Source organism: Apteryx mantelli, chromosome 1 (assembly GCF_036417845.1).
Source record: "Apteryx mantelli isolate bAptMan1 chromosome 1, bAptMan1.hap1, whole genome shotgun sequence".
Taxonomy (NCBI): Eukaryota; Metazoa; Chordata; class Aves; order Apterygiformes; family Apterygidae; genus Apteryx; species Apteryx mantelli.
The window spans coordinates 161611517-161639230 of record NC_089978.1 but is presented as its reverse complement, the minus strand read 5'-3'; the positions used below and the strand labels follow the sequence as shown (position 1 = coordinate 161639230).

At 38.1% G+C, this 27714-nt stretch overlaps 1 protein-coding gene across 4 annotated transcripts in view; it reads right to left on the bottom strand.

The window, feature by feature from the left end:
- The window catches only part of RIC8B (RIC8 guanine nucleotide exchange factor B), a 37695-nt gene extending 10205 nt beyond the window's left edge, over positions 1-27490 (bottom strand). For 3 of the 4 annotated variants that reach the window (XM_067308768.1, XM_067308783.1, XM_067308791.1), the window contains exons 1-8: positions 27365-27490; positions 23682-23729; positions 11653-12261; positions 8518-8612; positions 3581-3734; positions 3156-3251; positions 630-774; positions 316-460 (exon numbers count right to left, since the gene is read on the bottom strand). In XM_067308768.1, the coding sequence (XP_067164869.1) occupies positions 316-460; positions 630-774; positions 3156-3251; positions 3581-3734; positions 8518-8612; positions 11653-12261; positions 23682-23729; positions 27365-27454 (1382 nt within the window). In that variant the 5' untranslated portion in view covers positions 27455-27490. The remainder of the gene's footprint in view (positions 1-315; positions 461-629; positions 775-3155; positions 3252-3580; positions 3735-8517; positions 8613-11652; positions 12262-23681; positions 23730-27364) is intronic. The other variant, XM_067308775.1, reaches the window with a different exon arrangement.
- Between the last annotated feature and the right edge of the window lie 224 nt (positions 27491-27714).

The following is a 27714-nucleotide window of genomic DNA, read 5'->3' as shown; positions in this document are numbered from 1 at the left end:
CCTAGGCCATCCACAAACATTTTGCATTTTGGTTCCTTATTTTCCTTTGATAAGCATTTCATCTTTATGTAGTTCCCCCTACTGGAGTTAAATCATTACAGTAGTGAATTTTGGAGGGGAGCCATCTAAGTATATTATAGTCTTTATTAGAGGCTGGCTCCTCAGTAATTACACCATGAGGTCAGTGGGAGGCAGTAATTCCTATAAGCACACATAATTCCAAAACTGGCATCTTTGAAAAAGGCAAAAAAAAAAAAGCTATGTCAGAACTCCTAAACAGCAGCGAGAAATGCAGAATTGAAAACAATACTGTACTTAGGCTTTGCAGATTTGTATTCTTCAGTATCTGTGTCTTCATCATCTGAGTACCAATGATCTCCTCTTCCTCCTGCTAACAGGCCCCTGGCTGCCAGCAATCCTGCCGCATTACCGTAACCTGTATATTTTAACAAGGTGTCGACTGCAAAGAGCGATACAGAAAATTTATTCAGCTAGAACCTAGTTCAGCTACAAAACAGTATTATATGGCAACACAGCATAGTGTTAAGAGAACTGAGTGTTACAGCAAGTGGTTAATATACTAATTACAGCAAGACCTTACATAAAAGGGAAAGAAAAATCATTTATACCTCTCTCTTTACAAAGAACAAAAAGAAATTCTGCTGCAATTTGCTTTACTCCAAGGTCAACATGCGTCATAAGGCGTACAAGCTTGTTCCTCACTGTTGTGCCAACTTCTGGACGATTTGATACATCTCTTAGTGGAGGCAATACCTAGGAGCATAAAAAAGGGGAAAGAAGGATGGAATGCATGGAAACACCTATCAAATCCTTGCAGAAACTAACAGTCAGCAGGGCAGGAAAGTACTGTAAGCTCTGCTCCTTCAAGAAAAGGAACAAAACCAACCCAGCTCTGCTTACATGTACTAGCAATGATTCTTGCTTCATAATGTATTTGGGTCTTCTGGTCTGCCATCCTTGGCAGAAGAGAACTCAGTCCCAGATGTACACTTAAACTCCTAACAGTTGTCTGGGTTTTTTTTAAAAGCATGAATAGGTGTCCCAAAATAGTAGGTTAACAGGCAACAGTACCTTATACAAATAACTGCTTCCATTTTGCTCAGATTGCTGGCAAAAACATTAAAAATACATAGCTTAAGGAAACTTACTGCATTAACATGATGGGTAATTTATACAGAACACTAAATACACTTAGTCAAAAAGCAGGAAAATAAAAGTTACATTGCAAGTTCTACTGCCATAAATTTCAAAAATTGACTATATGTACAGAAAAAACGTGTCTCTCTACCTGAAAACATTCCTTTAAAAGCTGAAGTTAAGTTTCAAAAAAATTTTGGAGAAAATGGTTTAACATCCTCAAACACACTGTTTATGGTATTCTCTTATTAAATAAATATCATTAACTCAAACACTCAAGAAAGTTAGGAGGTGCCTGAAATATGGCTGTTTTTGCAACCTAAATTCAGCTTCCTTGTGCATATACATTCTGACTCAAACCCTAGATTAATTTTTTTCACATGCACAGGATGGTACGATCTTCAGACAAACCTGGGCTGTAGTATGACATATTTAATGGTCTTGAAGACTCCTGTAAGAAAGTATGGATCTTCAGTGTTTTACTAGTGAATAAAACCAAGCTTTTCACTGATTGTCATTAGAAACTGCAGGTCCCTTGCCTTCTAGGTACTTAATGTAAAAACTCATCTTCCATGTAAAATTACCATACAACTACTACTGAAATTGGACTCAGTAGGCACTGATCCTTAAACAAATGAATGCTATGTATTCACTACTTTGAAAAATCAGGCCTTGTGTTTTTCAAACTAAGTATTCAAAAAAAATAGCAAAAACCTTTTACTTTGTCTCTAGTTACTTTCCTCAACAGGGATAGTACCACAACTGCCATTTCAGAGAGCACTGTAAAAATGAATTAATGTTTTTTGAATACTCTAATACTGATATAGTGATGAGTACCATAGGACAGTTCATGAAGAAATTAATCATTCTGTCTTCAGAGCAGAATTTGAATAGTGCACAATAAAGCAAGCCTGAGGCTGACATTTAACAATGAGGATAATTCAAAATATCAAACATTCGATCATGCAGTTAGCTGCAAAAATTAACAAATCAGAAGAGTCTCCTTGGAAAAGAACTGTTGCAAACAAAAGAATAAACGCCAAGAACAATTTTCCTAAAAAAATCCCCCAAAACATTTTTCTGGTATAGATGACAGAGGAGGAACATACATGTAGAATATTTTCTCTTCCATTTTAGATTCCATTCATGAATTCAAGCACAGCTTGCATCTAAGATGCAACCCTGAAAACCACTGCAGCTTATAGGAAAAAAACCATCTCTCTGCTGGTTTCAACTACTGTTTTTTCCTTGCTTGGCTTTTAACTTCTCTCCACTTGACTTCAGAGAAAACAAACAAAAAAACGCCCGCACCGACACACACCACCAACCACCAAGCCATAGAGATGGTTTAGATCTATAACCATGGAATGGAAATCATTTTTTTTCCTGCAGAGAGCCTACCCAGGGTCTGCACTGTATTTAACAGCTCTTTTAAGAGACCAAGTGTTGAAATGTGTCTCTGTTCAAGAAAAAGTTTTACTCTGACAGAACAGCTGATACACAGTGTAACAGAAGTTTCAATTCCAATGATTCATGCCTGCTGAGGCTCAAGCAGAAGCCATCAGAACACCAATGGCCTCACTGGCTATCATACAGCTTTGCTGTTTCACTGCATGCGCTGGAGATTTTTTGATATGCTGGAGGTAGGGGGTCAGGCCTCACTGGGCTCTTGCCATTCACTGCACGATCCACGGTGACCATATAAAACAGCTTTATTATACCCCTATGTTACTCTTTAACAGTGCTACAATATGTACAATGGAAGTTAGTTCATAATATTTATACATTTACATGACTCTGAAAACAAGTCATTTTTATAGCCAATAGTTGTCAGAGACCTAACCAAAAAATATATATATATATACCAAAAAGAATTTTGTGGGAAATTTAATATGAAACCATTCCTACTTTGAAAGTATCTGTCTCTTTCACTGAGGTACAAGCCTCAAATTTTGCTATTAGGTTCGCAATCAGATTTTCATGAATATTTTACCTACCTGAGCTTTGATAAACTTCCTGATATTCCTGTGAGTTCGGCAACATTCAGTTAATAAACTGAGAACTGGAGTCAAACCTTCTCTGTAGCTGCTTCCCTAAAATCAAAACAAATATAAGTAAAATATCCTTAAGAGCAAATTTCCTATTACAAGTCCTATGGGCCCTTCAACGAAATCCTACGTGACAGCCAAAATACGAACACTATACAAATGAAGGGCCAAATGTTCACTGTCTTACACACAAGCAAGTAGTACTTCAGACATTTACAGGTAACTATTTGTTTCCACTTTTGAAAGTGTTTCGCAATATAGAAGCAAGCAATGACATCCAAATTTCTACCAAATATTGTCTGTAGGGTTTATAAATAATTTAACACAACACATGAAAGGAGGTCCCTTTTGTCAAGAATCTTTAAAGCCCATACCTTGTCTATTCTCTTCTCCATAAAATCCAGTAAAATTTGAATTGCTCCCATATTCATACCATTATATTTTATATCTGTTTCTTCTTGGCACGATGGACTAATAAGAACATCCAAGCAAGAAACTGGAACATTGCTTAAAAGGTTGATTGCATTGCTGAAACAGATTTTAAAAATTCGTTATTCATTTGTAATGCAGAATTAAAAATAGTACAACTCACCATAAAGTGTTTGTACAACCGCAATTAAAAAGAGGCCCAGCAACTTAAACAATGTTTTATTTTCTATTCTCTACGTTTTAAAGAAGGTGACATGCATTATCACCTGAGTGCTGACTCTCAGAACGAGCAAGGAAAAAGAGACAAAAGCTCCAAAAGCTCTGTACTACAGCAGCGCACTATTACTTCCAGCCCCTGCAGTATCCTATCCCATAGATAAGGGCACAGTTATCAGCAGTGTGTTACAGCAGCTGATCTCACAGGACAGCAGGGGGAACTCTCACATTGGTTTGCAGCTGCCAGTTTTTCCCTCCTGGAAACTTAAACATTTTACAATGCATCCATATTACTACAATTACCATGACAAAATACACTGTGGAAAATATTTCCTCCTCCTCCAAACATTGGGGTTTGGAAATGTCTCAGGTCCCCCAAATACTTGCACTCTTGCTTAACATATAATGTAGAGGAAATATTGAAGGCATCTAACAAACAAAAAAGATCCAGGTTTTATATACCAAGCACTACCTTTCAGCAACTGCATTCCACAAAGCACTCGCTAACCGGCTGCAATATTCTAACATGAAGTGGAAATTTCTTTCATAAGCAGTCCTACTAACATCTAGCAAAACACAGAGTTCAAGGTTCTGTTCAGCATGAAAGAGGAGTGCTTCTCAGATATTCATTAAGTGATTTAGACTAGACCATAGGGTCCCTCCCTCCTCTTTAATTTAACTTACTTTGCAAATTTCTCTTGTACAATACAGATCCTTTGAGCTTGCTATCTATGCTGTTCTCATTACTGACTTGCATTTGTACTCTTCCTGAGCATGATGCTAAGTTACACAGATGCTGGAAAGATTAGACTTCTGTCCTTATTACTTGCTGATGACCAACTAAAATTATAAGTGGATGGATTTAGAAATAATACAGAACTATGTAGGCTTACATATGCAGACCCCAAAGCTATCAACAAAACCACGAGCAGTGATGTTTCAAGGATTGGCAAAATGTTCAAAAAACAGAGGCAACTTTTCAGATGATTTCACTTAACACTTTAAATAATATTTACTCTGAAGCAGCCCTCAGCTCTAACAAAGATTTAGTACAACAGAAAACAAATTGAGACATTCAAATGTAATGGAGCACATTTCTAACAAATAAGCTGTTTTAGTATCATCAAACCGCGTGACTTTTTCACACTATGTCATCTTTCTTTTGCTCTTTCAGCAATTAAAATTCAGACAACTTATACTTTTTGGAAGGGTTGTTTTCTTTGTTTTATTTCTAATTCCCATTTAAGATACTTTTTATATCAAACGAGTTATCCACTCTCCAATAATTCAGGAATAGCAAGAAACAAGACTGACTGAAATTCAACAAATATTTGGTGGCTTCAGGCCTTTCATCAGAAGTTCTCTTTTTACTAGTTTCTTATTAAACAACCGAGTTCCCAAACACCTACAAAATTAATTTTCTGGATCACTGTGTCTGAGCTATTCTTTTCAATAAATGAAGCCCGGCTTTCTGATCTTTGTCACTTCACTGACAGTTTTATTTGTGGTAGAGGAGTGTATGAAATTCTCCAGCTACCAGGAAGTCAGTGGCTATGCACAGATCCGCACAATAGTGTTTGCATTCCTACTCCAGGGGGTAGAAATACTGCGTATATTACTCTCCCCTTTTTGGCTTGCTAGAGATCATTAATCACTGGGACATGACATCCACCCACTCATGCTCCCAGCCCCCTCCTGATATGCAAATTCAGAAGCAAAGGACTATTTAGAGCTGCTGAATGCCTTGATTAAAACCTTGTTAGTGGGCAAAAATGGCACTCGCTCTAATATGCAGTGCTTTAAGCTGTTCATGTTCAAACGTTCAGTAATGACACGACAGAACCACAATTATGACAACAATACAGGTACTAAATTAGTTATTTTCCTTAGGTAGCTTCTGCTTGTTTGTTAGAAAGAAAAGTCAACCTGACAAACAATGCATCACAATTCAAGGCTTGTATCCAACACCTGATGCTCGTATAAAATAAATCCTCAACTTAAGCATTCAGAGCCTAAGCATGCCATACAAAAGACTAACAGGCTGTCCAAACCTTTCATGTAAGCATCTTAAATCCCACAGATTTACAAACTTACAGAAGTGTAAGTGATCAGCAACTGTAAGAAACATACTTATGCCACCCTGATGCTTTATAATATTTATTCTGCATTCAAGTCTGTTTATATTTTATTCTATTTTTTTTAATTTTATTAAAATAAATGCCTTACTGATGGACTCCAGGTGGATTGCGCACTGAGAAGTTGAGCTCTGCTCTCTCTGACTCACACCTCATCTCTAGCAATAAAGGTTCAGAGTTTAGCATACTTAACAGTCCAGCTGATGACACAGCCTCATTTTATAGCTATGCTAGCTATGGACTGCTAACGCAAGTTTACTCATTTATTATTGAAACTCTGCTCTGGAATGAAATATGTGGTTGACTTACTACATCAGGGGACTCAAGTGAGCTATCCAGATCCTCTGAGGATTATAAGGAGCATTACTCTGGACCACAACTTTTCTGTTCCAGAGCTGCCTTGTGATGAGTAATATTGGTGGAAAAGTGTATTAAATTATTCAGCTTTTTTTACATCTATTCCACATATGGAATTAGATAGGGTTTCTGTAGAAGAGACAGCATGCTATCATTTAATTGACAATATGACATTACATGTGTAGCATGCAAAGACAAAATTCAGGTTTTGCAGACAAGCTAAAATACTTGAACTGCAAAAAATGAAAGCCTGGGCAGTGATCTAACAGGTTAAAAAAACCTGCACAAGTCATAAATCAAGATCAAATATCACAGGCAGCAGAACTACACTTGCATTTTTTCTTCTACCAACCTGAGCTAAAGAAACTAACTACAGCCGCTAACAGAGAGAGTAAGCAGCTTTCCCAGAGTAAGAGAAAGATGGATGCAGCTCTGTATTGAGTTCGATGGAGCAGAGGAGACAACTGAAAAGTCTCAAGGCAGTGATACCCAGGCTCATTTTCCTTCTGCTTGTATCTCCCTTTCTCTGACATTAGTGAGAATCCTTGCCTTGATTTGGTGCCTCCAGAAGGACAGATGGTCCATACAGACAGCAAATCTACACAATATATTCCTTCCAACTGACAAAAGCAAGGACAGAAATCACATCAATATTACATTTGCTCCCTAGCTGCCTACTTCTAGCTAAAAAGCCCTTTTTGGTCCTGATCTGTGTCTGCAAAAGCTAGCAGCAAAAGTACTAACATAACAGGCATCCTTTTACAGTAGCTCAAGATAAATTTTCAAGGGTGATATATTTTACAGGGTAATTAGAGTAGTGCCATATTCCTGGACAAGGAAGCAGAGCACATTTTCATCAGAAGAGCACCAGCTGTATAGTAACTTACCGTAACATCAGACAGAGTTTTGCTGACTATGTATAAGCTTAAATGCAAGAGACCTATCTTTGTCATCTTGTAGTTATGGAACTTGCCCAAATCTGCTCAATATTCCCAGATGTGGGGAAATTATTCCCACTAAACTCTCCCTTAAGGGAAGATGTGAGACATGCACCACAAGCGGCAGCAAAGAGAAAACACTGACTGCCTTTTAGGACACATATATCACTATTTTTACTCATGGCAACTACGGCAGTGATATCCTAAATTATTCCAAACTGGTCTGCACCAACTGAGAAAAGCTCTGATGTAGGATCTGAGTGCTCAGCTACTAAGACTATTGATCTCTGAGAGCTTTCCAAGATTTTAATCAAGTTCATCGAAAATTTTCAAGACTGCTGGGTGCAAAAAGCTATATCCTTCTTCCAGCTCAGAACAAGATCTTTAAAAGATATTGCACCTAGATATACAGATGTTTTGATGAAGAAAATGGCAATACTGATTGTCATTGCCAAGAGATAATACAGGATAGTGTTTGAAGCTACTATACTGTTGGGCATTTGGGCAGCTGACCCATTTAGAAAGATAAAAATAACATCAGAGAAAGCTAGTAATTTTGAACAGGGGAAAACTACCACCTCACTAAAAAACTCTGAATTTTGGTTGTTTTATATTTGCAACCAATAATTCAAACAGTTAGATGCAGTACTGAGAGAAAACAGGTGACACACCTAATAACCTAAACTCCAAGATGATTCACTCACCTTTGCATGCCTTAAAAAAAAAAACAAAAAAACACACACAACACACCAGAGAAGTGATTTTTGTAATTCTAATAAAATAGCCTAGAACTACTGGAAATAAAATATCAACCTGTTACTTCCACCCCAATGCATCAGAATTGCAGAAATTGCATACAAAATCTCAAAATGTAGTTTTTTCCATCAACATCTATGCAAAGCAACAATAGTTGCATTCCACTTTAATTTGCACTACCCCTAGGACTTCCATAAATAATTTCATCCTCAATTACACGAGAAAGATTTCAGCAAGGTCAACTTCATTATCACTGAATAAAAATAACAACCTTACCAGCCACTTCCTCCTTGGAATAGTGGACATGTTTAAACAGCATTTCAGGCAAAGAGCTTTCATTAAAAAGATTGATAGATTTTAAACAAGTTTAGTAGAATTATAGTTTTCATTGTTTCTCTGATTCCTTCTTTAGATATCAGCCAAAAGATTTTTTTTTTTAAATAACCTTTCAAAATAGATTGGTTCTGCAATTCTACCAACCTGTGTAATTCTTCAGTTTTGTCTTCAGTAGGGCCGCTGGTTAATAAGCAGTGGCGGAGGATGGCAGCCATGTAACGAAATTGATGAGATTCATTCTATATAAATATAAATTATGAAGATATTTTTTCATTTTGAAGATTGCAAGTGAGGGTTTCAGGTCACTAGAATAATAAAAATTAAAGATGGAAAATACCTATTAGATCATAACATCCATCCCTATCAATAAAAGGACTGTACCTTAGAGTTCACTGAATGCTTAGCGCAACGTAGCTTTGCCATGATGGCCTTTTAACATCCTTGGGGATTTCTTTCCCATCAAATGAGCTTTCACTGTCAGGAAACCCACCGGGATATTCAGGCTAGTTAGAATCATTTGGTCAATTCCATACCACTATTCTTAATCATACCACTACTATCTCCCTTCTTGAGTTTACATGCAGCCCTCTCTTCAGCAATTTAGATTCCATATGTTCATTTTCTTTGCCTCATTTCCATCTAGCCCTTTTGCTGCCAACAGTCTCATTTCCTCCACCTGATCTGTTTCCTTTTCCAATTCACATGCTTCTTTTCCCTTGACATTTTTTCTCCATTTACTTATAAACTTCTCTACTCTCACCAACCTTATTTGCCCTACTTTTGCACCTTCTAGGCAATTCTTCCTTCTAATGCCTCATCCAACAGCAGCCACACAAAGTATACCAATAACTGCAATCATTTAACTACACAGAGCATTGTCCTGTTCCTTTTTTATTAGCTCTTCTTGGCATCCATCATATGTTCTTGTGTGTTTGTCCTAGCACAAAGCACCCAATGCATCACTGTAACATCAATGTCCAAATCTGCCAGCTGTACCACCTGCAGCTTGTCTGGCTTTGCTACTTCGATACCATCTCCAGTCAACAAATATTGGTGTTTCAAATTATTCTTTTCCCCATAGGATAACTCTTATTTAGTTTTCTACCCACATGCCTAACCTCTCTGGGTCTCCTTTTATTTTCCATCCTCTTTAAAGTTCGTAATCTCTTCAAATTCTGTATCTTCAGCACACTTCATTAACATGCTGTTTACTCTTCTTGCAGATCATTAATATTTCCACAGGGATACTTGCTAAGCAGAATGTCACCAAACATCTCCTTAACAGTTTACAACTAATAAAGAGTTCTTTAATGTTTTTTTGCCTTTAGGAACTTCTAACTATAGAGGCTTTATCTCAAAACAGAAAATAAGCTTCTCCAGCCTCAGAACACCTTAAACACTCATCTAACTTAAAAATAAATAAATAAGGTTGCTAACACCAGAATTTCCTCAAACCTGAGGGAAATTTCTCTGATAACTACTTGTTTGGGTTCTTTGGGGAGGAAAAGTTCTGTGGGACACAATCTCCCTTATTCCAGAGGGAACTGCCAAATGAAGTCTCATTAGGTACCTCCACAACAACCATGTGCCATATTTCATCCTTCTTTCTGAAGTAAACTGAACTTACAAAATACTGGGAATCTTGAGAGATCAAAAGAGCGTAACAAGTTCAGGACAGACTTGGATTCTAAGAGAGTACTTCTCAAGAGGTGAATATTTAACACAGCTTCATTTTCCAGCTTAATACATGAATTTATTTCCTTCACACAGAAGTATTTAATCACAGGTACTTCTTTTAAAACTCTTAAATGGCAGACATTCATACAGCTGTATTATATACTTGAGTTTGGGTCATTTTTCTTATCTCAAATGCAATCATTTGCCTATACAAAGAACATTTTCTTCCTTTGGGGAAGATATTTTTAATATAGCTCTAGGCTAGAAATATAAGTAAGAGAAAAGCCCCTCAATTTCTTCATATTTCCTTGAAATTTCAAATATTGGCTACTCTGATCTCTGATTTCTACCTTACTCTTAACTTTGGATATTTCACTTCTTATTCAGAGTGCTCTTGGGACATTTTAGTAAAGAACGAGTTTTAAACTCTTTTCAAGTTTCACACTCCTTATTGAAGCTCGCTTAACGCATGATTAATATCATATTTGCTGTTCAGTCCAATGCACTAAATGGAACAATTATTTGTCCATTTTAACTACTGTAAACTTCTACATAGTTTTATACACTGGATCACAATTACAATGCCCAGGGAAAAGGTAACAACACTCTTTCAGAGACAATATTATGTGCACTAAAAAGAAAGATGCTATTACTCTAATTTTATTACTGTATTGGAGACTTAGGTGGTTCCAGAAAAAAAAGGTCATCAGTATTGTTTCTGCTTCTAAACTTTTAGGGATGCACCACACGGCAAGCACGTTTTGTGGGGGGGGGGGGGGGGGGGGAGAGGGGGAGGAGACAGATCTTATGTCATGAAAAAAATGAATAAATCTTTTAACAGATAACAATGAAAGTGTATTTGGTGGTTGTACCCAATGTCATCTTAAAAGACCAAGTTTAAATCCAAACCTGGGGCTGGGAGGATGTGCTTATAATCATTCCCAGAAAAGCTAAAGGAAGTATGGGAGACTTCTTAGTTCTAATCGTTGTTCTATTGCAACAGGCAAAAATCTTCAGAGATGTAGCCATCTGAGACACAAGTTTTTCCTAGCCAGCTAATTATTAGCAAATAACATTTATTTTCTTTTGAAAGTCTCTGACTCTCATGAAATACTCTTTTTAGACACATTCTACTATATTTTTCATTTTTTATTTCAAAATGTATGGTTCTAGCTTGTATTATATAATTCAAGCTATTCTCCCACTACACAGATAAATGTACTAATTTTTTTTGCCTAAGTAGTAATAGGATAAAAACCTATTTTGGCATTCAAAGTAATGAGCTTTAAAGACTCAGCACCTCTTGAAAGCCCACAATCATCCACACACAACCAGAATTCAGATGCAAAGTTCTTCAGATGGATTTTACCTATAGAGAAACTATGATGTTAATACAAAATTTCAAGACTACCTCAGCTGCTGTTCTGAAAATCCCAATCTATCTTCTATCAAAATTACAGCAGCAAAAAAGATCAAGGATTAAAATCCTTGCCCCTTGCTCTGGGTCATGGACAATCACCGCCTCTTGTATATCTACATGGTGGTTACGGCTCTTGCAGACTAAACAAATCCAATCTAGAAAACACTTCAGCTAAACCTTACCTCGCTGTGGACATTCCAACTGTCAAGTGTTACATTAAAAAGAGCCTTTAGTGCCTCAATGGCACAATCTGTCTCTTGCAAAGATAAAGGAGCCCTGTCATGGTCTTCAGCTGCTTTATATTCTTCTGTCCATCTTACACACAGGGAGCTTTCCAAAGCCTGAGTCAAGACTTGCACTCCTTGTAGTTCCTGACGCAACTGTGATCTAATATCTGTGTGCAGAAGTGACAAGAGGAAGAGAAGACGCAAATCAAAGCATTTAATGTCATCAACAAACTGTTGGTCCTTGCATTTTTTCAGAAGATTGCAGAGCATAGCTGCAAGATTCAGTTCCAAACTGAGCTTCTGTGCAATGGCACTATTAAAAATTATGTTACAGAGGCATTTTAAAGCTTCTACTATAACAGAATATTCAGACACCCTTTCCAGAGAATCTTCCACAGTGTCCAGCTTTGCTAGCCTCATAAGGATCTGCATGTTCTTCTTTGTGGTTACAGGCACTAAAACCTTCTTGTCCCTGGAGAGAATCCGCAGGGCCTCCAGGCAGGCAACTTGACATGAAGTTTTTGTGTCTTTTTCAAGGATGTTTAGTATTTCCTCACATAGTTTCTATGCAAACAGAAACAGAAAACAGAAACAGTTTTATCAAAATTCTGGTCAATAGGAAGCTACTCTTGCTAAGCTTCAATATAACTAATGAATGCTCAGATAACTTACTTTGAGAAACTAGGTTTTCTAGATTAGCTTTTCAAAATATAAACTATTACAGAAGATGTCCAAAGATCATCAAAAGCATTTTTCCTTATGGGTACAGTCCAAATACATCATCACTGGCAAAAGCAATAAGCCAAAATGGCAGTACATATCCTACCCACTGTTGCCTGTTACAAAATTTTCTCAGTATCAGAGCTAAGAACTTGAGTAGTGAGAGCAGCAGGGCTAGAGAGAATTGAAAGGTTTTAAAATATATCAAAGTAGAACAGTCTCATTTACCTACAAAATTATAAACAGAGGTTGTTTCAGTCAAGAAACTGCTAAAAATGAAATCCATCCAACAACTGCTCAGTGTAGAAGTATTAGTATTCCAGGCTAAATAGCAGCTATCATTTGTGTTGCTACTTCAACCCGTTATACAGACTTCTCCCATACTAAGTACGATTCTCATAAGCAAGATCTCTGACCGACATAGAAAGTCTGGTAGAAGTCAGAAACATAATGCAGTCTCATTGCAAGACTTGGGCTGTAGCAGTTCCACCATACCAGTAAAACTGCTGCCTTGTCAACACAGTGTGCTGTTGAAGTGGAAATTCTTAACTAGGACTTTATACCAATGCGGCTGTTCATGGAAAGCATTAGTGATATAAGCACAGCAAAAGAAAATATAACACTCAGAACAATAACATCTTAATTACACAATAGAAACAGCACTATTAATTTGAATTACCTTTTAAAAAGATAGAAACAATCAGACAATCAGTTAAGAAGGAGAAAAGAAAGGACAGAAAAGTTTGCTTGATGCAGCAGGATTCCATAGGGCTTTTATTGCCGTAAGAGCAGGACAACAGTATTACTCACGGGTACCAGAGCCACAAGTATATTTATGAAGAATTTCCCAAATAAGCAGGAATAAAAACTTTATTGTACATCACAGAACATAGTTACTCCCCTTCCCACCCCCCATCTTTATGTCTTGACCGTTGACCTGAGCAAGTTACCAAGGAAACAGAGCAGCAGCTAATTTGTATTGCCCTAGTGCAGAAGTCAGCTTAGGACCTGAAATTTATATCATGGTCTCAGGCAGTATATGTTAAAAAAAAGCAAAGGAATACTAGTACAGTACAAAAAATAGCTCTTAGGGAATGGTCTGTGGAATTGCATTTTTCACCACTGAAAAAGAAAGAGTGGACAGCAACCTATCACCCTGACCCAAAGTTCAAAATGAAAGTTCCACTTGGGACACCCAAGCAAACTGTGTTACTTGCAACTAAAGACAAAAATTAAAAAATAGTTATGTCTAAAGCAAATCTAGAACAGACGCTCCAGCATAGGGGAGGGGGTTTTAAGAATGTTTCAAAGACAACCTGTAAACAAGTCAGACAGTAAGAACTCACAACACAATTTCTAGCATGCTTGTGCTGGGGTGAAGCCCGTCCAAAGCACTATCCAAACAAAACCGTGACTACAACTCCACAGCTCTGATCAGATGAACCCAGGATGAGTTGGAAAACAAGGAGTGAGCTCCACTTCTTACTATCACATGAGCAACATGACAAACAGCGATTAGCATATTCCATTATAGATATTGCTACAGTATACAAAAAACATTCAACCAACTGAGCTCGCACTTCAGTATTTAACATGTGAATTTCATAGACAAGTACCTGGAAAAAGATACTTAAGTATGGAATTTTCACAGTGCTTCAACATTAACCTAGCTCTGCTCCCACAGAGGTAGGCAAGTCTCTGATTTTAGCATAATGTGTTAGACTTGCACTAAATGTTTTGAGGGTGACATCTTAACTGTTTTTAAAAACACTAGGAAACAAGAAACTGCCAGGCTAGATTCACAGTCAAATTACACAGCCACAGCTCAGACTTCTGACAAGAACTTTATGTTTTTAAAAAAGTTTTTCTACAATTAGCTTTGCTTTGCAAGCTGAAGCAACAGCTATGAGGTCTGCAAAATTTTCATAAATAACAGAACTGAATGGACAATTCAGAGGACTACAGATGGGAAAAAGCCACTTTCTCCTGTTCCAGCAGATTTCTATTAGACTTACAAGTTACAGTCTTCCTTATTGATAACAGGCCCTTTAAGGTGGTCCATGATAATTTACCTAAATTCAATAGCTGATTCCCCGACTAGACTCACACTCTGCAGAAACCGTGTAGCAGCACTATATTAACAGTGAAGGAAGTTACCAACTCTGCCCAAATCAAGATTTTGAATGAACACTTCAAAGACACATTGGACCAGACGGCCTGCCTTATCAGTAAATAAATGCAAAATAAAACCATATCTGACTTTTCATTAACAGTGCTTTTGTAAAATCCCTGAAGGTTTCTTGGCAGACTTTAAAGACCGAGGATCATCTCATTGATCCAATCGATATACATTGAAATTAAGAGAAATTTCCCTAATTTTGTTAGCAACAGGGTCTACACTCACATTACATCTGGTACTTTGGTCTGTAATCTCAGTCAGATAAGAACCTGAACGTTCACTTAACTACAAAGAAACCAATCTCCCCAAAATTCAGACACTTCCCCCCCCCACCCAGTTGCATCTACCTGCTGCTATGGAAGCATCAGTGCAAAATGTCAACAGCACCATGGGGGAGATTCTAAACAGCACTAAACTCCTACTGACTTGCCACAGGAGGTGGAAACCTCTCTCTCCCTCCACACGTTTGAAGACTATCCTTGCAATTTAATTAAAGATTATAAACACCATCATCTAATGGTATCAAATCTTGGTGAAATGCAGCAACAGAAGATTCTTATCTATGATTAGCCATGCTAAAGATAGCTACTAAATAGAACACAAGTGTTTTAGGAAATTTAGCAGTCCACTTCCAATTTAAAAATACGTTTGTATGTTTGTAAGGCGCTTTCTTTCCTGCGCCTTCCTGAAGTCTTGACTGTATAAAAGTTTTCATAACTAAGCAAGACAAGAGTTTATTTTTAAAGGCATTAATTATACATTGTCTTATGCATGTTATGAATGTTTAGGCTATTTTAAAGCAGACATGGTAATAACTAAGCCATTACATCCTTTGAAGAACAAGTTACTAAGCTTCATAGGCATTAGAGCAAGACATCAGTTCTTAAAATCTAAGACATTAGTGAAAAGCACATACAAACTTCTTACAAAGTTCTCTGGAACTGAGCCATCAAGAACAATTTTAGAGGGACCAGCATTCAGTTGAAATACTGCCACTTGCAATAGTGCTGAAATCAAGACAGTGAAACACTGCTAGTTCATCTCAAGTGCCATCAGGGCTTAGGAAAAGTTAGAGCATCTGATTTTAGTTCAAGAATTATCTATAAAAAAGGTTTTGATGCAAGGAAACAAACTTCCTCCTATTAAGGAGCAAGCCCTTCTCAGGGTTCAGGGTTTTAGTGGTAGCCCCTAAATTGTGTGTATTTAATATTTCTGTTTTGGGTTCTATCTTTTGAAAATTCAGAAGGGAGTTTGATTTTCATTAATCAGGCTACAGCAATAAGTGTTATTCATATAATTTTGAACAGATTCAAGACAGTTTTTAGTCTCTTTAAATTTTTTTTTTTTTTATTGTAAAAGACATTTACTTCTCTAAAACTCAAAAATTCCCAGCTTCCAAGCTAACAGTAAGGTTAGGACACAGAGCAATACATATTATTTTGTCCATGCTGTAGTGTCAGTAACGTTACATCGTTTTAAAATTTTACTGTGTGTTAAAACACATACAAAGCCTACATATAGCCATTTTTCATCTTGTACTGACAAGCAAGATACTAATCCATTTTAGTTCTTTATCCTGATAGCATAAACAAACACTTGATGTTAAGAAGTAATATGCTCCTTTAGAAAAAGCAATATCCTGAGACACAGGATATTTGGGTTTTTTTTCCTTGCTCAACCACTGACCTATTGTGTGGCTTTGGGCAAAACAAACAAACAAAACCAAAAACCCCTCTTTAATTCCAGTTCTTTTCCTGACTCAACCTGAGTCGAGGATGCTAGATGCTACTGAAAAATAGGGCACTTTGATCTTGCTCTTTGGCCCTGTGATGTCTGCACAAGAGGTCCTTTTCCCTCTGTTCTCTGTGTCTTTGAAGCAGATGTTTATGAAGTATACCTGACCTATATCCACTTTTTCCAATTCATAGACTACTAAGCTCAGGCTACACTGTGTCAGTTGAACTTGCTGTAGCTTTTAAACAACAAAGAGCATTAAAAAAAAATTCCTTTGCTTGTTCCCCTTTGGCAAATTATTCTCTTTACTTAAACATGCCTTTGGATTACAGCAGGAACAAGAGAATATAGTTTCCATCCCGGAAGTATTCAAAACCAAGTAAACACTGCTTTATTGAATATAGCACTTAATTTAGATACTGGTGATTCAGTGCTGGAGAAGTTGCAAATGAAAGGTGAACAAGAAGTTCATTACAGAAGTATAGTAGAAACCTAATCTCTCATTTTCTGCACTTTTATTTTTGAGTTACACCACAGCACTGTAAGTACATAGAGAGGCATGTTTCTCAGCATTCAAGTTTAATGTAAGGCAAGAAAAAAGAACTGCTGCCAATTTGACTTGGAAATACATGTAGCTCCCACTTTCCATCTTCCTCAGTAACAGAGCACATTAACAGAATTGCCAGAAAAATCCATTGACAACAGAAATGAGAGCGTACAACTCAGTAGATGCTCTTGTTTCTACATCACCTTCACTATATTCCTCATGATCAATGAACACAGGACCTGCTTCTAAGAATGTTTCAAGGCATGCGCATACATCCATCTTGACAAACAGTGATATTAGCCCCCGGGGAATAATCTGAATAGGGCTGATTTACAAAATTCTTGCTACACTTGTTAAACAAACAAACAAAAAAAAGTCAAGCTTTTTAAAGAACTGGCCACAAAAATCAAATGAGTCCTCCCCACCTTCTTTTAAGGGTCAGGAAAGGAAAGCGATAGCTGTAATAGTGAGCGACTGTTTACTGGTTTAGCGTGGGTGAACTGGCAGCAACAATGTCTTCAGCCTCATCGAAGATTATGTGGTAGAGCACATGATGCTCCCCTTTCTCCTGAATAATGGGGAGTGGCAGCAGGTCATGCTTTCCTTCTGCTGCATTGACTTATGTCTCTTTAGTTCATTTTGTTTTCTCACTCATGTTTTTCATCATTTTTCAAACCTCAGTTTTAATTAAATTCGCTCTGGGGAGTTCAAGAGACTGGTATTTTTAAAATTTGCTTAATTCTACTTGTTTAATTTGTTACTTTGTCTACTTGTTAATTTGTCTACTTGTTAATTTGTTTAATTCTACTTCTGCAGCTGTTCAGTGGGCAGAATGGTTAGTGAAATCAATGGCAGTGCCAGGAACAATGCTTATATGAAAATGTATTCATAAATACCCTATTTTTCCTCAACAGCTCATATAGGTCTGCTATGCTTCACCTCATTTGTATTGCTCTCTATTCATCAAACTTAGTTTTACTGATGCCTTCTACTTTGCTATAAACAAGAAGATTCATAGTAGGCCCTACTCAATTTCACATAGGTGAAGGGAATGTTAGTAAGTAATCAATGATAAACCAGACCTGAATTTTTGCACCAACTCAAAGTTTCTGTGGCTCTGCAAGTTATTCAGAAGCTTCCCTTAACACACAAGCCTCTATCTCCTGGAAGGCAAAATTATGCATTTTACATTTCATGTATTTTCACTGACCATGCAAAACAGTGTTGTAGAAAAACTGAAGAGAGACTTTGTTTTTGGCAAGTCAGAGATAAGAGGAGATTCCAGGACCAAAGAGATGCAACTTGGAACAGCTGAATAAGATGTTGGGTAACCGTTTCTGCTAACGGGAGCAATATTAAAAGAATAAAATAATTGTTTTATGCTACTATCAGGTTTCAGAGTTAAGCATCCAAGGTACTAAGACAGTAAGCCCAAGTATGTGTCAAATATTAGTTCAAGCTTTAGCTTTCTCTGAAAGTCAGGACAACATTTATATGTACTGTATATTCACAAAGTTTACATTTTCATTATCTGGTTATGCAAATAACACAGATTCTGGAGTACAAAAAATGAAACCAAGTAGAAGTTATATGGCTCCACATTCTAGGCATTCTGAAAACACCTCTGTCTCCCTGTCTCCCCCAATTACTAATAAAACATTTAATGTTAAATTTGCATAGCATTTGGCACAGAACACTGCTTTAACTACTGCCACAATCACGATTTAAATTTTACAATGTTATAAAGAACCTGCACTTTGTAGATCTGTATCTATATGGGTGTGCTCAGGTTCTATATCTATAAATTCACCATCATGCACTATAGTTTACTTTTATATCTGTGGTTGCAAAACAAAGAGCAAAGGCCTCAAAAGTCAGCTAGTTTCACTTGAAAAGATACATTCTCCTAGAGGTTCTGACACAGGAATGCTAATAGAAGTGCTTTGAGTACTTGATCATGAACGTGTAAAGGAACCTATTTGGGAATATAAGGAAGCATGAAGCAATATCAGTTTAAACTCTTTTGTTTACTTACTGGGAGTTAGTCTTTCCATTCTACAGTTTTCCTCTATGTACTGCATAGTCTAACAGCTCTGATATTATCATTGTTGAGAACCTCTTCCAGTTTACAGAAGATGGGATAAGGGTTGTGAAGAACAGAGGCAAAGGGAACGAGCTCAGCTCAATGAAGGACACTATGGGTGAACCAGCAACAGCGCTAGCTAATTAGTTTGAGATTCAGAGTGTGACACCATCTTGCTCCATCAACATGCTTTAGTGCTTCCATCTTTGCAAAGTTCAAGTTTGGTACAGTCCACAGCCTTAAGGAATCTTCTAATTAAACTCATGATGTGGAGAGAAACAATAGGGTCCCATAATACATTTGATATGATTTACCATCATCTATTTCAACACCTTTAATATATTCAGTAATAGGGGGGAAGAGACTGTTCTGGCAATTTTTACCCACTAAAGGCGGCCTTGAATTTTAGATCTATTATGTTCAAGCTGAAGCTGTGCAATAAATCAAGAAACAAAGACATTCAAACTTTAGAGATTTGTATCAAGGAACTGACTCAAGACAGTAATTTGGACACAGCTTTCTTATGAAAATGGGGGAAGAGCTGTCAGAAAGAGATTATAACCACTTCCTTTATGTTTTGTAATGCAAAGAGGGTGTAGAAAACAAATGTTACAAGTACTACCAGAGGTGAAACAGACAAAAGATAAGGAGTTGAAAAGGAAGTATGTAAATCATGAAGACCCTATCATTTCAGGTAAGAATATGGCTTATAAGTAATAACCTTACATTTGGCTGTTTTTTCCTGTTCTTTAAACTCAATGCCGTCTTCATCCAATTAAAAAAGCCACCCTTCCTGGCTACCTCAGACAGATTTACTTTCTCTGTTATTATCACCCAGGCAAACAATACTGGTGCTGTAGCTCTTTCCAGTTATGGAAGGTCACTGTTAATGGGGACATCAACATTGACAGAAGTTTCCAGGCCACAAACAATGCTGTGATTTCCTTGCCTTTATAAGTTCAGTAGCAGCCCAAATGTGCTGCTACTTCAGAAGCAGAATTAAGGCTTGTCAAGGTAAGATAATGGAAAAATAAAGCTAAACCTTTTTACTCATTTTTAAACTGAGCAGAAAGTGACTCAAACTTTTCCCATATGGCACATCTGGGATTTTGGAAGCTTTCCTTTTTTGCATTAAGATATGTGAGGCTTGAGCTGAAGTGCCTACTATACCACATCCAGGTGAGGACCCTAAGCCTAACTCCCCTCTCCGAGGGGACCTGCCCAGTCAAGTTACTAGATACTCATTTTCCGGAGTTGACACAGAATTCCATCATGGATATAAAGAACCAACTGTTTTTTGTCAAACATGCTACATACCTGACAAGTCTTCCCGTTTTGAAGACTCGGTCTTTTCCGATAAAACCCTGTCAAGAACTCCTTGGCTAGCTCATACAAATATTTGAGATTTCTAAGAGCTGGCTAACCTTCTCTGAAGCAACCCCACCAGCTTAATTTCAGCTGCTAATCTAGAACAAATTTTTTTCTGGTTGTCTATTCCTATACTGTTTACACACAGGAACTGAAAATAGGCTTTCAGAATGCATATTTTTATTAGCTAGCCACCAGCTAAGAAGGAATGGCACCAGCTAGATCTGATTTGGTTTGAGTAGATGTTAACAGTACAACATAGGCTGTTAACTGATTTCAATCCACAGCACACACCATATAGGCCAATGCAGATACATACATCATTAGAAAGTCACACCCAGGACGAGCAGCAGCTCACATTAGTACACCATAGTATGATAACAAAATACAAGCTTGTCAAGTCCTGTAGCTTTGTCCACATAGATTTCCTCATCAAGCCTGATCGCCTGGCCTCTCTTTCTGCCTTCTAGAGGAGATAACCTACTTTTCTCTCCAGGAGTTCAGTATTAGAAACTCACTGCTGAGATAGTTAGCTTACAGCCTAATAAATCAGATTTGATAGCCATGTTATGCCAGCACAGACAAATACAAGTTTTGCTGTCCGATTTATCCAACTTTTATAATCAAGCCATAATTCTGACCTTACTATCTTCCGTATTTTATAGCATGTCACTGTTGTACTCAGAGCGTCTTTTCCCTACCAGTAACAAACCTAGAACAGTGCTAAGCTCAGTTGTGCCTACATTATAATACAATTACAGTTACTGCAAGGTTGTGCCTATCATGTAAGGTCATGGCTGAAGCTGTGTGGTGAGGTAGAGAAAAAACTTGGATTGCTATTGTTCATCTTGTACTTGCATTCTTGCACAGAAGTTAAAGGAGTTTTATTTTGACCTTAACTGAAAGATGAAAGGAGGATGATGAATATTTAACAGACACTGAGAATATTGAACAGATGCAGTTAAGTGATTGTTAAAAAAATTCCTACCCACTTAAAATGCTCATTGTCTTTATTTAATTTTTGCCAGTTTGACTTCTTATCTATTCTCATTTGCTCTGTTCTCTAGTTCACATCCAGTTTTCTAGCCTAGACACTGTGTCATTCTGAATGTAAAAAGAGGTAGTGGAGGACAGGGGAGGAACACGGACACAATCAAGAAAAACAAATCAAGATCCCATCTGAACTCTTTCTATACATTAAAATGTGCACACTGGGCTGTCGTCATATTACTGAAGGCCAGCTTCAAGTAAAGCCAGAGTTAAAGTTAAATACTTAATAACTGTAGGTAAGCCTTTTGAAGCTTTAGAGCTGTAGCACACCATCTGTTGCTAGATACGTGTTTTCTTCTATGCACTTCTGTTCTTGAATCTGCCCTCCTCCTTCTCCAAGGAAAGGAAACCTTCAGTATCAAGTATTGTATGCAAATGTTGCCTTTAAAAAGGTGACTCTGGTCACATACAATTAAGGATTTTCCCATTAAGAAAGGTAACAGTTTGGAAATGCAATTTTAAAAAACATTTGAATTTTGTTTAGAACAGAATTTTAAAGTCTGCTTAATGTCTCAAACGTTCCTTGGTGAGCTCCATTCAGCCTTAAGTAATGCCACAAAAAGAACAACAATTTGGCAGGAAAATGTGTAGTGAACTTAACTAATTAAGGAAATAATGATTCCACCAAGAGTTTTCAGAATGCTTTTTAATCAAGCCAGAAACCACAACCAACTACCACAATGGGCTTAAAACACTGAATAACAGAATATTCAACTGTATGCACACCTCTAGAGTGTTCAGCTTATAAAACTATCAAACATATCTAAGTGTTTACCATAGTGGTTATTGCTCAAATTCAGCTTTCACTATTCAAATTTATAAGTCAGTCCTATGATAAACTGAAAGTACGTCCCATAAAAATCTTGTTATATCTCTGCATTTTACACATACTTGAATCCGAATTCAAAAAGTTACATACATTAACAGAAAAACTTCTTATGAAGCCTTTAACAGCTGTTGTTCAACAAAAAGCAGGGCAGGAAAAGATGTTTTTAGACAGCTCCCAGGTCTGTGAAACAAACCAATTCTACAGGAAGACTGTGGGGAAGACTGCAGGGAAGACTGCTAAGCAACATTCCTGTTTTGATTTTGATTTCCAAGAGACAACAGCAATATTAACCATAGTATTATGTAACTTACAGTATTACTTTTGTGCTGAATTACATACTTGCACTCCAGAGCAAAGTCAAGCTAAGAGGACTTCAAGTCTTCTGTGAAATTAAGAACTGTAACTTACGGTTATAGTACACATTAACACTGACAGTTTTGTAAATACAAAGGATAAAGGAAGACTTATTCCACTAACTTCCATCAGAAAATAATTTGAAAACTGAAAATATTTATATTTTGTACAAAGTCATGGAGTGAATCAATGTGTGTCAGACTTGAGACAAACTATCCTTACAGGGATGTTAAATTCTCATTTCAAACTTTGAGTTTATTTCAAAAACAGAGAAAGCATGCAACCTTGCTCATTAATGAGTCTTTTCCCAATAAGGCTGTGACTCAGCCTGATCTCTATTTAGAGGGAAAAAAAAAAAGCAAGGGACATCTCATTACATATTATGCCACAAAAATAATAATAAAAAAAAAACAGGGGCAGTCCAAACTGTAAATGCAAGACTGGATGATTCTCAAGAGAGCTGTTAAAACCTGACACACCTGTACAGCTCCCTGCCATAAAACAAACTTTTCCTGCCTTTGGCACTTCACATTCACAGCACACATTCCACTGATTTCAGCTACCTATGGAGTAAGTCTTCTGTAATTTTGTTTCCCTTACAACTTCAGAGCTTTCCTTAATACTTTTCCCTTCATCATAATCCCTAATATTCTTTAGATGTCTAACACAGACAAGAAATACATCTGTTACATTATTACATACTGAGAGGGGAAAAAAAAATGGAAACATATTTTACAGAGTTGCTTTCTATCTCAGATCCAGAAGAAGAGAGTATCTTCAATTTATTTTTCCAAAAATCTTAACTGTTTTTTCCCCAAGAAAATCTGTATCCATCAAAACTCCTTGCATCTTTTTTGTTACTATTTTTACTTGAGACAGTTTTTTTTGTTTGTTTTTTCGCTTGGAGGATTATTTTTCCTTTTTTGGAGAAAACGGAATGGGGGGTTCTCATGTCTTTTGCGCTGAAGAAAGACAGACAAAACCAGAACTTTTTGTAAGTACCATTTAAACAACGTCTACTTGCATCACTTCACAATGGCAGCTAAGTTAGGAGACAACCTTTCCTTTGTTACATTTCTAAACAGAGCATGTATGAAGCTGGATAGCTTGTTTTACTTACCTTTCTTTTCTCTTCATCTGCTGGATCAAATCTGAAAACAGCCCTATTCTGTAAAAAAGAAAAAAGTTTAATTTGTTGTGCATGAACATCACCTGTTAAACAGGTAACAACTGCAAAATTATTTATAAGCTCTAGCAGTCTGGTTAAAAGTCAGCTAATAAAGTGACACCCTGTAAACGCATATCCTTCTCCCGTTCTATCTAACGGTAATAATTTCAATAAGCAGCTCCAATTAACAATTTCACAGTTACCTCACTGCTGGTGCAGAATGAACCTTGCTCTATGGGCTGTATTTGTGATATGAGTTAACACCCTCACACAGCACTTTACAAGGCCAAGAAAACGTTAGCTGTAGTCTTGTGTTTTACAATTACCTTACTACTCAGACTTCCTAAAGCAGTTCTTGTTTACAAGCTTTTGATTGTACTTTAAAGTGCCCCAACCTGGAAGAGCCACAGCATAAGCTTGTCCAGAAAACAAGAAGAACAAGTCAAATAAATCTTAGTACAAAGACTACTAAATATTTTCTTCTGTTTCCTTGTTGCAGTATTTCTCAAAACACATTAGCATTGTATTTGTTTCTACAGGTACAGTTAAATTTAAGACAGGTATAGTCTAACAAGCAATGTTTGTGTGTCTTTAAGCATTTGAGCTGGTTACTGAGACTAGTTCCATTTTTTAGTATCTTGAAGTATGTTAATAATGAAATACTGCTCAAATCACAAAGTTCATTCTCCAAGTCAAAGGAAAAAGCAGCACTATCAGCGGATAATTTAATGTTTTAAAACTTTCAAGCTAAATGATTAAGCACGATAAACAGCTTCTGAAAAATCAAAATTTCTATTACTTTTAACACAAAATTTTTCTGCATCACACAAGCAATTGAAAAACAAAGGTGACTCTCAAAGCACATTAGTGGGCCCCTTGCCTTTCACAACACAAGCACACAATTACACAGAAAAGCTTGGACATCTACCCTGCCATTAAGGGCTACCAATACCAGGTAGGTCCATGAGAATGCCAGGAAAATAATTCCTTTTATTTCTCTTACAAGGTTCCCAATAACAGCTTTTCACTCTTGAACCACACAAATTCACAAAGATGACAACTAAAGGCAGGTGAACATTAACTAATGAGTAATAAACTAAGAGCAGGCAATCTTTGTATTTGCAAAATATTTCAAGAGTACTAAAGAAATTTAGCAACAGTAGTCTAAGCATTGAAGGAACAGACATTTGAAATAATCGCTACAAATGGGACAAGATAGAGGAATGAGAAGACTACACCTATTAGTTTCTCTGATTGTAGTTATTTTACAGTCACCTGCAACTGTACTTAATCTATCCTTTCTCTTTAAGGCATATTTAGCTGGCAGATTATCCGCTGTGTTTAGTTTGGAAATATAAAAAAAAAAAAATGGGTAAAGAGAACCTAGAACACTGTGTCCAGTCTTCTCTGGCCCACAGGCAATAATTCTGACTTAAAACTTTGCTGCTGCTCTGAACCAAGATGACACAGAACCTTCAGCCCTAAGTTCTTTTGATTCCTGTAAATCACAAACAACACCAAGAGACTTGAAAAGTTACCTGCCGTCTGTGAACCACTATTAGTCTAGACCTTAACAAAATATATTAAAGATATCTAGTAACCTAAATGTGTAACAGCACTGAGCCACCACATCACTTTCTACTTCTTGTCTCTTGCCACCGGAAAAGAGATGTAGGAAACATTAAGGCCAACTTCTTGACAAGAAACACAACAAGGGAAGTGTTGTATTAAAACAGTACTAAAAGATTGCCATCCCACTTCAAAAGAAGTATTTAGCTATACACAAAACTCCACACCCAATTTGAAAACTAAAAATCCCAGAACAAAAAGCGTACCAGCTCTCACTCCACCCTTGAAAAGTCACCTTAAGCCTAATTAAGTCATCTGGGGAACTGTGGAGAAGGGATGGAATCCGGTACAGCAAATTTCAGAAACGATATTTTACATGCACTTTTCCACTGAACCCATTACAAAATTTAACAAAGGGTCATTTTCAAGAGTAAATACAGGAGGCAGAAGGTCCCTTAATCAGAACCCTCTGTACTGTAGATGTCAGTGCATTAAAACCATTAGATGAGTCTAATGGATTCTAGACCTAACAGTACTTCAGAGAAAGTGACCTGCAGCTGCTCCGATCTCTACATTTGTATTTCACACCCACAAAAATAACCTAGGCGGGCTTTTGCTCAAGCTTCTCTTAGAAGCGCAAGTTAATTACTGTCATCGTAATACTTAAGATTTATTGCACATAAGATAGCAAACTTAAAGCCACCTCTCAGAGTCTGAAGAATAAGTTTACACCAATCCACATTCACATGAATTTTCCCTCTGTCACAGTGCTAGGAATCTTTAATTGATAACCTGAAAGTTTATTCCTTCAACAGATTCCTAAATTTTAACAAATATTTCAATACAATTGCATTTAAACTACACCCAGAGCCAAACCATGAGACAGTACAAACTTTAGACAACTTGTGTGCCAGTTACAGAAGTGTCTACACAAAGGACAGTCACCTGTTCTTTAGAAGCAAACTACACTGCTCTAATAATATCTAGGTAGCAAGAAGTCCCCATCAGAAAAATAAATAAATAAAAATCCACCGAACATCTAGCTTCACCTTAATTTCTATTTCCCAACATTACCAGGAAATGCAGAAACACCTCCTAACTTCTTGACTGAACATACACCTATCATATTGCAATGACAGTAGACACTGGTTACTTTTTACTACCTGTCAGCATTAAAAGCTCAATCTGCTGTGACCCAGCTTTCAGCTGCCTCACCTTTTCCCCTTAGCCTGGTCAGAAACACAGAAAAAGTAAGCGAGGTTTGGCAGTCCCATTTTACAGCCCCCACACACTACAGAGCTAGTTCTCCACGTTTTGACACAGTCACCACCGAAGCAGAGCATGAGCCTCTCTCACACAGGCCACCCAAACTGGGTGACAAAGGTTTGCCTACAAAGGGCAACACCTCAGGCAGGTGAGCAATTACACGGTGTTATTCTTTAAGAAAACTAAGATTTATTCCATCCAGCCTTTTCCAAGAAGTATATACGTGGGTTAAAAAATTTTAGAGGCAAAAAGAACTATTTTATAGCTTAAGTTTACAGCATGGTCACCAATAACCCACCGTGCTACATGTCAAGCAGACAGAGCAGAGGCAAAACAAGGAATAAGGGATCAAGAAGGAATAACCAAGTCTTACAGGGGGCTTGATCCCTATCTGTTGATACTTCTAATTTTGTATTCAGGTAAAAAACGTGTCTTCCAGGAAGTACTGCTCCTGCACGCAGCCCCCCTATTCCCGCGCGTGGCGGTTTGCAAAGCAGTGAGGCAGGAGGCGCCCAGCAGGCAGGGGGGAAGAGTAAAGGCCGCACGCGGATGCGTGCGGGGGTCCTTCGCGAGGGCGGCACCTCGGAGGGTCCTCCGGGACGGCAACGGGCACCGGCCCCCTCGCGGAAACACGGGGGGGGGGGGGGACCGGGGCGGTGCGGGGACACCGCGGCTGAGGCCCGGCCAGGGAGAGCGGGGGGGGGGGGGGGGGGGGGGAAGGGCAGAGCAATGGCCAGCGCGCGCCGCGGGGGGAGGGGGGGGAGGCCGCGCGCCCCCCTCTCCCCCCAACAGCCCTTTACCTCCTCGTTGTACCGGCCCAGGGCCTGCTCGACGGCCTCGGCGCCGCCACCGCGCCCCGCCACAGCCTCCAGCACCGCGCCCAGCTCCATGCCCGCCCGCCGGCCGCCCTGCTCCGCTCCGCTCCGCTCCGCCGGCAGCAGCCACCGCCCAGGCGCGCCCTGACCTCCTACCCCGCCCCCCCGTGACGCAACGCTCCCCTTGGCAACCGCCCGCCATGGCGGGCTGACAGGGAGCCCTCGCGCGCTATTGGATCGAGGGGGCAGGAGCGTGCTCCTCTATTGGCTGCCCTCCGGCTCTCTCCGCGGGCACGTGATGGAGGCACCGCCCACCCAGCCAGGGAGAGGTTGTG